Source organism: Hordeum vulgare, chromosome 7H, assembly GCF_904849725.1.
Source record: "Hordeum vulgare subsp. vulgare chromosome 7H, MorexV3_pseudomolecules_assembly, whole genome shotgun sequence".
Taxonomy (NCBI): Eukaryota; Viridiplantae; Streptophyta; class Magnoliopsida; order Poales; family Poaceae; genus Hordeum; species Hordeum vulgare.
Genome location: NC_058524.1, coordinates 411,899,707 through 411,909,922, shown reverse-complemented (window position 1 = coordinate 411,909,922; position 10,216 = coordinate 411,899,707). Strand labels below are relative to the sequence as shown.

At 48.3% G+C, this 10,216-nt stretch overlaps 1 protein-coding gene across 1 annotated transcript; it reads left to right on the top strand.

Annotated features, from left to right (window-relative positions):
- The first annotated feature begins 4,783 nt into the window (after positions 1-4,783).
- LOC123406940 (BTB/POZ and MATH domain-containing protein 1-like) lies at positions 4,784-5,755 on the top strand. The gene is made up of 2 exons (XM_045099956.1): positions 4,784-4,907; positions 4,980-5,755. The coding sequence occupies exons 1-2, from the start codon at positions 4,784-4,786 to the stop codon at positions 5,753-5,755; spliced, it is 900 nt and encodes a 299-aa protein (XP_044955891.1).
- Positions 5,756-10,216: the final 4,461 nt, after the last annotated feature.

The window sequence follows — 10,216 nt, the reverse complement described above, 5'->3', positions numbered from 1 at the left end:
TGGATCTCTCTACTTCTCAACACAGCGTCATCATCCTTCGTGCTCAACGGAACCTTAGGCAGCCATATCTTTCATCGTAGGGGGCTGCGCCAGGGAGACCCGCTATCGCCCCTGCTTTTCATCATCGCCATTGACCCCCTACACAGACTGCTAGCATGGGCGACTGAAATGCAGATGTTGGCCCCTCTGTCGGGTTGACAAATCCCCCTCCGGGTTAGCCTCTATGCCGATGACGCAGTTATTTTTGCTAACCCCAATAGACAAGAGATAGACATGCTACTTGGCATCCTACGAGACTTTGGGCAGGCAACTGGACTGCGTATGAACCCGGTGAAATCAATTGTCTCTGCCATCCGCTGCGAGGGAATCAACCTTCAGGAAGTTCTTCAAAACTTTGGAGGAGAGACAGTAGATTTCCCAGTGAAATACCTCGGGCTCCCGCTAACACTCTCGCGGTTGCACCTCGTCCACATCCAGTTCATCTTAGATAGGATTCGGGCCACGCTAGCTGGATGGAAAGGAAGACTGCTTACCATAGCCGGTAGACGGGTTTTGGTTCGCAATGTTCTTACCGCACTGCCCACTTTTGCCTTATCTCTGCTGCGAGCACCATTTTTTTTTACTTGAGGATGACAAGGTTCGACGCCGTTTTCTATGGGCACAAGAGGAGGAAATCAGCGGGGAAAAATGCAAAGTAGGCTGGCCAGTAGTATGCTCCTCGGTTGAAAACGGAGGACTGGGCATTCTGGACATGACACGCTTCAACAGAGCTCTACAACTTCGTTGGCTATGGCTGTCCTGGACAAGCCACGACAGGGCCTGGAATGGCATGCAGCTACCATGTGACGACGACGACAGAGCTTTGTTCAGCGCCTCCACGGTCGTTACACTAGGGAACGGCGAGCTGGCTTCATTTTAGAATTGCTCTTGGACAGGTTCGGGGAACCTAAAGACAACCTTCCCACAGCTATTCAAACATACCGGCAGAAAGAATAGATCGGTGAAGGAGGCACTGCAAAACGACACCTGGATTGCAGACCTAGCCCACGGAGACACCTCAATTATTTGGGAGGAGACAGTCAGGCTGTAGAGATGGATTCATAGTAGGAATATTCAGCTTCAAGAGCAAGTAGGCGACACAATCAAATGGAGACACGAGGCATCAGGAGTATACACTGCCAAATCTGCGTATAAGGCCCAATTCCAGGGGTTCTTTTAATCAGACCTCAGGAAGCTTGTATGTGCCACATGGGTACCTGCAAAGCTTAAGTTCTTCACATGACTGCTCCTTAAGGATAGATTGTGGCGCAATGATCGCCTACAAAGAAGAGGGTCGACGAACAACTACTTCTGCCAGCTATGCCTCCGAAACCTAGAATCTTCAGTTCATTTGTTCTGGCAGTGTCCGATAGCAATATCCGTTTGGACACAGGCTGCATCATACGACGGTTGTAGCTCCCTTCACCCAAGCAAATGGCTAAACTCTAGCAAGCCAACTACCATCATATCCCAAATGGTAAACAAAGCTAAGCCGGAGCACAAGAAGGCAATCAAAACAATGATCATCCTAATCCTTGCCGAGATTTGGAAGGAGCGCAACGATTGCACCTCCAGAAACAAGGCAGCACAAGTACAAGACATAAAAGAGGAAATCATCAAGACTCTTAGACTTTGGCGCGAGGGAGGCGCAGTTTCATTGGAGCACCCCTTTGGGGAGCCGCCGTGAAAGATAAATATCGTCTGTTACGCCCCTTTTTTCCCTCTCTTCTAATTACATCCTTGATCCATTGATCACCACCCCCTTATGTTTTCTTCACCATGTGCTACCTGCTATTTTCAATATATGCCAGCCATCGCTGGATCTTTTAAAAAAAACCCATATTGGTTTTTATGCACTAGTTGAAGAATCACAGCTTGTAACCTATTGGCTAAGAGTTTTCAATAATTTTGATGGAATAGTTCAGCAGGAAAATATGTATGTAATCATTGGCATTAATAGGAGCATCCTTTTTCGGCAGGAAAGTGATGAAAGATGAGTTGATGTTCTATAAATTAATCTTCCCTTGATAAAGATCCTCAATAAGCAGGTATGAATTAGGTGCTATGATATCCCAACAAGATCTAATCTGTATTAAACCCATCAGGGCCATGGGATTTTTCAAAGAGCAGTTATTTAATCACTTTATCAATTTTCTCCTTGGTGAAAGGTCTATCCAGATCAAGCAGATTAGGATTTTTGCAAATAAGTGTGTCAAGCTGCAAGAAGTTGAAAGTTGGAACAGAGTTGTTCATCCTATGTTTGAAAGCCCTCCAGAAAATGGCTGTTTTAGTGGAGTGCTCCTGTTGCACAATCCCATTTTCATCCTCCAAACTAGTAGTATGATTTCTCCTGTAATTTATTGTAGCTTTGGCTTGCAGGTTCTTAGTGTTAGCTTCCCCATTGAGAATCCATTTGATAGTGGCCCTCTGTTTTCAATAAGCTGCTTGGTGGGAAAGGAGATTGAGAATATGCGATTTAACTATTTCTCTGCCATTCCATTCTGCATCAGACAATTCCCTGAACTCTTCAATGTCATCTAGAAATTTGACCATCTCATTGCAAGATTTGACAGAGAAAGCAAGCTATGAGAGACCTCTAGCCCAAATATTAACCCATTTCTCAACCTTTTAAACTTGGTAGTAATTGTCTTAGCACTGTCAGGTTCATTCACATCTTGAGCCAAATATTTTGCACAGTTTCTTTAAAGCTATTAATCTGTAGCCAATAGTTTTCAAATCTGAAAACCTTTTATTTTGGAATATCAGTACCAATTGAAACCAAACATGGGACATGATCAGAGATAGGCTTGGAGAGGGGAATGACCAGTATATTGGGGAAGACCCAATGAAAGTTTGGAAAACGTTTGTTTTCTATCGGATGATTTGATGATTTCCATTTTCCACGCTGTGTAAACCACCTGAAGGGCATGACACGTGTCCGGCCACACATGCCATTCCGCTTAGAGCAAGTAAAATAGTATAGTCAGCTGTTGGCTATAAGCCATGACATGTCATCTATAGCCCATCTTATAGCCAACATGTACAATAGTTAATTGCAAAAGTGTACTACTTTATTATATGACCCACCTTTCATACTCACAAAATGTCTAGAAGCACGTGCTAGAGCTGACTCTTAGCTAAGAGTCCGCTTACCTCTTCTCTTTCATGTAACTAAATAAAAATATATTAATTTATTTCTTATAACCAGCTGATTCAGCTCTATTGTACTTGTTCTTATCTCTTCCAAGCTGCTCGCAAGTCCTCTCAGCCAACCTTACCTCTTCGCCTGCACACATTTTTCTTTCATTCATTTTCCCCTTCCTTCATCCCTGTGTCGTCATACATGAGAGAGGAGAGGCTTCAATGGCGGACCGCTGCACCCCACCCATCGTGCGTCGAGCCAGGAACGACAGCGACTCCCCCTGCTTGCATCCCAACCGCAAGTGATGGGCTGCCGTAGTGATGGAACCCCAGGGAGTGACACAACTCGCAGGAGGGAGGCGGCCGCTCGCCGGTGCAGTGCTCGTCGACAACCGTCGGTGCTGCGGTGCAACTCATCCATGGCCATAGTGTTGCGGTGCATCCTCGGGGGTGGCGCTGCTAATGTTGCAAGTTGGGAGCTCCAGTTAAGCGCTCTTTTCAGGTTGTTTGATTTGAAGCTTCGTCGGTGCTGCAGTGAAGCGTCGTTGGAGCTGCAGTAAAGCGCGCTAGAGCTGCAGTGAAGCGTGCCCGAGCTGCAATGAGGCGTTCGTCGCTGCCATGGAGCACACATCACCGCCGTCTGTACGGAGCTATAATGGAGCGCCGGATGCTGACAACGGAGCTGCCATGGAGGGTGCATGGCCGTCGCCCTCGCGGAGCTGCCACGGAGCGCCCGTCGTTGGCGTGGGATCTGCAATGGAGCGTCCGTCGACCGCGGTGGAGCTGCAATGGAGCGCCCGTCGCCAATGACGGAGCTGCAATGGAACACCGGTCGACGGGCGTCGGAGCTGCCATGGAGTGCCCGTCGCCGCCGCGCGTGCGGAGCTGGAATGGAGCACCCTTCGCCGGTGTCAAGACTGCAACGGAGCTCCCGTCTTCCGCGGCGAAGCTGCAATGAAGCGCCCGTCAGCGTCAGAACGTTGCTAGATCCCGTGTGTGTGGATTATTTTGCGTTGGCTACGTGATGGCCCGACTGATATTCCCAGCAAATTAGTCGGATAATTTGTAGCGGCCGCCATCAAGTTTCTCAAGCAGTGGAGCTCCTTACAAGTGGGGATTGCAGCGATAGTGTTTAACGATTCCTACTATATATCCAGAGAGTTTGCTAGAGTAAGTTTTGCACATGAGCTCAGAGAAGCTGAGTCAATAGCCCATGAGCTTGCTACTAGTATTGCGAAATTCGAAGACACCCATGATCCTCCTTCCCCTATTGCAGTACCACTATCTACCAGTGAAAGATGTAATATTTTATTTTTTTCATGTTTTTAACTTTATTAAGCGGTCAAAAAAAATGACCGCGAAAGAAGATAAAAAGGTTTTGTCAACGTCTGCAGTCCGCGCGGTTATGACAATTGAACATTTAAATTCAAAAAGTTGTTATTCTTATCTGGTCCGCCTATCTTATCTAGAGTCCGGGCACAAAGAAGTAGTACCAACCCTGAACCTGTCTCCCTATATATGCGGATGTAGCAAGTAGCAACGCATGAAACCAGAACTCCGTTTTATCTGTTGCAATCTTGCAACCGCGCCCGCGTCGATCGCCATGGTGGCGACGACTCTGATGAAGACGGCCCGTGGAACGCACGTCCTCGACATCCACGGCTTCAGCAGCGTGAGGAAGAAACAATGTGACGCAGATGGCTTTCTGTACTCGCCGACCTTCACAGTCGGCGGCCTTGACTGGGCCGTCCGCTACTACCCCGACGGCGATACCCACCATGCTGGCGGCAACTCGGAACGGTCGGACTACGTGGCCGCCTTCGTCGAGCTAGTGACCGAGGGCGCCGTGGCTTGGGCGCGCGTCGGGTTCGGGCTGGTCGACCAGACCACCGACGAGACGGTGCCGTTGTTCCGCGAGAAGGACCCGATCTTGTTCGAAGCAAGCAGCGAGGACACGTGCACCTGGGGCACCGGCGAGCTCGCCAGGAGGAGCCACCTCCATGCCGGCTCGCGCTACGTCCTCGGCGACCGCCTTAAGATCGAGTGTGTCATCGACGTCTGCGGCGACTTCCTCACCTTCGACGACCCGCCACCAACGCCGTCCTCCGGCCTGCCGCTCTTGCAGCAAGTCGGCTACGGCAAGGGGGAGCCGGACGTGATCATCCAAGTCGAAGGAGGGACGATCGGCGCGTACTACTGCATCCTCGACGCTCGGGCACCTGGCTTCCTCAAGCACCACATCCACACAGCGACGGCGCGCAGTGACGGGAAGGTGCAAATCTTCATGGACGGCGGAGACATGCCGGCACCGTCGGTCTGGGCGCTGGTCCAGTTCGCCTACACGGACGCGCTGCCCGTCCTGGGTGGCCTTGATGGCGCCGGTCACAAGGCGATGATCCGGCACCTCCTTATCGCCGCCGAGCGGTACGGCATGGGCAGGCTAAGGGCGATCTGCGAGCGTGTCCTGTGCAAGAGCCTCGACGTCGAGACCGTGGCAGCCACGCTGGCCATGGCCGACCGACACGGCTTCAAGAAGCTGAGTGAAGCTTGCGCCGAGTTCATGGCTTGTCCCTGACATCCTTTCCTTGGCTGCTCTGAGAGGGGTGGCAACCGTTCCAAAGAGGTGAAAAAGAAAGATATCGAGGTCATCTACAAACGCAACAGTACGATGTGACCTTTATTTACCTGTATATGTTCCTAAATATTAATTTGAGTAATTTGTGTGATTGTGGCTGGAAAGGGGTAGTGATGCTACATGTTTATGGACTGGGAGTTACGCTGACACCATGGGATTGAAAACCTTGCCTTAAAGTCTGATTGAAAACCGTATGTGGGAAGAAACGTTGTAAACCCCCCTCCCCCCCCCCCCAACACACACACATCCGTATTAATTGACGCTGGCTTAGTATAAAGTTGAGAATGTATTTAAAAGTGCTCGCCAATATTCCCTTTGATTTTTCGTTCTTTGTTTGCCGGGGCGTGTTATGAGTCCATCGGCCAATCTTGGTCCCGAGCGATTCTATTGTATGACGCGAGCCGTTCAATTGCTTCTCCTCTTTATTTTTCTGCAACAAGACTCTTGAAAACTTCATCAACCATTAGATTGGATTGATTTGCCGTGAAGATATCAAATAAGAAATCAAGACTATATTCTTTGCGATGCTAATGCCAAGAAAAATATCTAGTTGGCGTTTGTAAAACCTTCATTACAACAGGACCAAACATCTTCTCTGTATATTCATAACATCTTCGGCTTGTTCTCTATGTTCTTGCAACAAGACCTTTGTTGCCAAAAACATTGTAACATATATCATGTTGCAGAAACTTGACCACCACGTCGCGTAGTAGATCCGTCATCATTTACCGACGCAAGACCCAAACCGTTGCCGCGGGTCTACATGCCACAGCTAGGCACGAGACATTCATGCTTCCACCTCTCAAATGCCCCTGACCAGCTCGTGTGGAAGTGGACGACGTACGACACCTACACGGCCTGCTCATCCAAACTCACCACATTTCAGGGCTCCACAACCTGCTTCTCCTAGAAACTCATTTGGCAGAGTTGGGCACCGACACGTGTGAAATTCTTCCACTGGTTAGATAACCTAGACAAATGCTGGACTGCTGATCGCCTCACTAGGCGGGGCCTCCAACACCAGGCCCGATGCCCATTGTGTGGCCAAGCTCCCGAGATGATGCGCCACTTACTCTTGGAGTGCCCCTTAGCCATGCAGACTTGGCATGAGATTCTTGCCTGGCTTAGAATGACCACCGCAGTACCAAGCAATGAAGACATCCTCATGGACTGGTGGCTCCGCGCCAAGCAAAGCACACGTGCATCGATGCGAAAAGGTCTTGCCTCCATCGCCCTCCTCGCGTCGTGGATGATCAGGAAGGAGCGCAACAAGAGCATATTCGACGGTGCCCAACCCCTTGTTCATGTCCTGGTCTCTAAGATCAAGGATGAGGCCGAGCAATGGGCACGTTCTTGTGCCCCTTGCCTCAGGGTCATCATGCCAACCACATGGGATGTAGATTAAGTTTCTAATCATGTTCTTCCCTGAACTCTCTCTCCTAGGAGGGTTGTAACCAAACTCTATCTTTTCAATGCAATGAAACACAAAATCTCTTGAGTTTTCTCGAATTTTTATGCCTTCGCCATTCCTCAACAAAGTCGTTGTTGCAGAAACTTGCCTCAAAGGTGATCTTGTGAACAATGTAGCATGACCGAGCATGGCATGGGCATGGACCCATGTCGCGATGACTGTGGTTGTTGTCGACGCTGGAGGTGGTGACAAGACGGGTGAGGTTTACAGTGCTCTGCACTAGCGTGACACATCTCGCATGATCCATCGATCCGGTCAGTGGGGAGCCATTCGACGGTGAAGACCCCGCATGAAGGCGCTTGGCGACCATGACCCACAGGCGGTGGCACTCACATGAGGCAGGTGCGGTAGAGATGTGTGGTGGGGCAGTGCAAGGGCGGCTCCGGCGACACCGAACATCAATAAAGGATCCGAACGGTGGGGCGGGTAACCACCTGAGAGACAGGTCGTTGTGGGACGCGATGGCACGAGGCGCCTCTCCTTTGCTTAGTGGCGATTGTGGATTAGGCGAGGTAGTGAGTAGAGAGATAGTTTTGGTGGTCTGCAACATGCACCGTGTTCCGCTCGTTTGTTTGCAACACGATAAATGTTGCAAACACGTATGCAGTAGGGAGGGTGTTGTGCGCCACACAAAGAAACATTGATCAGATGGTTGCGGAGACGGTCGATGCCCCGTTGTTTATTTGCGGTGGAGTCCATTGATACGTCTCCAACATATCTATAATTATTTACTGTTCTATGTTATTATATTATCATTCTAGGATGCATTTTAAGCATTTACTTGTTGGTTTATATTATTTTTGGGCAGTAACTTATTAACCCAATGCTAAGTGCTAGTTGTTGTTTTCTGCATGTTTTTGGATTTTCAGAAATATTGTACCAAACGAAGTCCAAATAATCCACAAATTTTGATGAGTTTTTCTGGAAAAAATAAAGACCTAGAAGCTTCGGAGGAAGACCAGAGGGCACACGGGGTACCCCCGAGCCAATAGGGCGCACCCATGGGGTGGACGCACCCTGATGGCTTGGGGCCACCTCCCAGCTCTCTTGGCACTGTGCTCTTTGCTATAAATTTACATATATACAAAAAACCCTAGAGAGCCTCCAGAAAGATTTTTTCCACCGCCGCAAGCTTTTGTTCCATCGTGTGCCCATCTGGAGCCCTGTTTCGGTGCCCTTCCACAGGGGGGTCGATTATGAATGGCCTCTACATCAACCTCTTGCTGCTCCCATGATGATGTGTGACCTACGAGTCCGTAGTTAATTAGTACCTAGATGGCTATCTCTCTCTCTTTATGTTCTTCATTGCCAAGATCATCGCGATTCCCGTGGTGATCTAACTTATGTAATCACTCTTGTGCGGTGCGTTTGTTGGGATCCGATGCATTGTGGGTTTATGTTCACATTATTCATGAGATTATATTGAGTTCTCATACATCCTAAACGTATCTACTTTTCCAAACACGTCTGCTCTTGTTTTGGACTCTAATTTGCATGGTTTTGAATTAAACTAACCCGGACTCACGTTGTTTTGAGCGGAACTTTCATGGTGTTGTTTATGTGCAGAAATAAAAGTTCTTCAAATCACATGAAACTTTTTGTTGATTTTTCTATAATATATAAAAAATAATGGAGCGAAGACCCAAGAGAGGGGGGCCACCTGTTGGTGCCAGGCCAACAAGGTGCGCCCACCCCCTAGGCATGCCTTGATGGCTTGGGGCCACCTCGTGGCTCCTCCTACCCTAATTCTAGTCCTATAAATTCCTAACTCTGAATAATAAAATAGGAGAGAAGTTTTCATCGCATTTTACGAGACGGAGCCACCGCCAACTTCTCTTCTTCATCGGGGAGGCTGATGTGGAGTCTGTTTCGGGCTCCAGAGAGGGGGATTCTTCGTCGTCGTCATCACCAACCCTTCTCCATCAACACCAGCATGATGCTCACCATCGAGAGTGAGTAATTTTTTGTAGGCTTGCTGGACGGTGATTGGATTGGATGCAATTGATCATGTAATCGAGTTATTTTGATAGGGCTTGATCCCTAGTATCCACTATATTGTGAGATTGATGTTGCCATGACTCTGCTATGCTTAATGTTTGTCACTAGGTCCCGAGTGCATGATTTCACATCTGAACCTATTATGTTTTTGTGAATATGAGAGTTTTTTGGATATATATTGCAAGTTGTATGCACCTATTATGTGTCATGATTTGCATAGCCCACGGTGGCAATAATTGAGATTCTTTCCGGTGATTATTGTAGTTTAAGGAGTTCATGTATTCACTATGTGTTAATGCTTTGTTCAGGTTCTCTATTAAAAGGAGGACTTAATATCCCTTAGTTTCCACCTTGGTCTATGCAAACATGTCATGCAAGTTCTTACCGCAAGTTGTTATATTATGATTCTTGGATATTTTATGATCATTTTATAGAAATTTTATACCATTTTTAGGACTAACCTATTGACATAGTGTCGAGTGACAGTTGCTGTTTTTTGCTCTTTTTTCCTTCACAGAAAATCAACACCAAATGAAGTCCAAATGCCACAAAACGTTTTGGAGATTTTTTCTCGACCAGAAGGAAACTTGGGGACCAAGGATGATCACCAGAGGAGGCCAGGCAGCCCACTAGGCACCAGGGCACGCCCAGGGCCCCTGGCGCAGCCTGGTGGATAGTGGGGGCCTTGGGCACCTCCTCCACTGCTTGTGAGATCTACAAATACCACAATATTCCAGAAACCCTAGAGGAGTCGACGAAAAATCGTTTCAGCCGCCACAAGTTCCAGAAGACAAGAAATCCAATCTAGAGCCCGTTTTGGAGAGGAACACGATCTTAAGGTGTTAATCATCCTCATTGGTGCTCCTCCGATGATGCGTGAGTAGTTCATATCAGACCTACGGGTCCATAGGCAGTAGCTAGATGGCTTTCTC

Excerpts from the sequence above, each read along its gene's own strand:
- LOC123406940 (XM_045099956.1), top strand. The coding sequence starts at position 4,784 with ATGGTGGCGACGACTCTGATGAAGACGGCCCGTGGAACGCACGTCCTC. Across the intron at positions 4,908-4,979 it reads GTACTCGCCGACCTTCACAG|GGTCGGACTACGTGGCCGCC; the intron begins TCGGCGGCCTTG and ends GCAACTCGGAAC.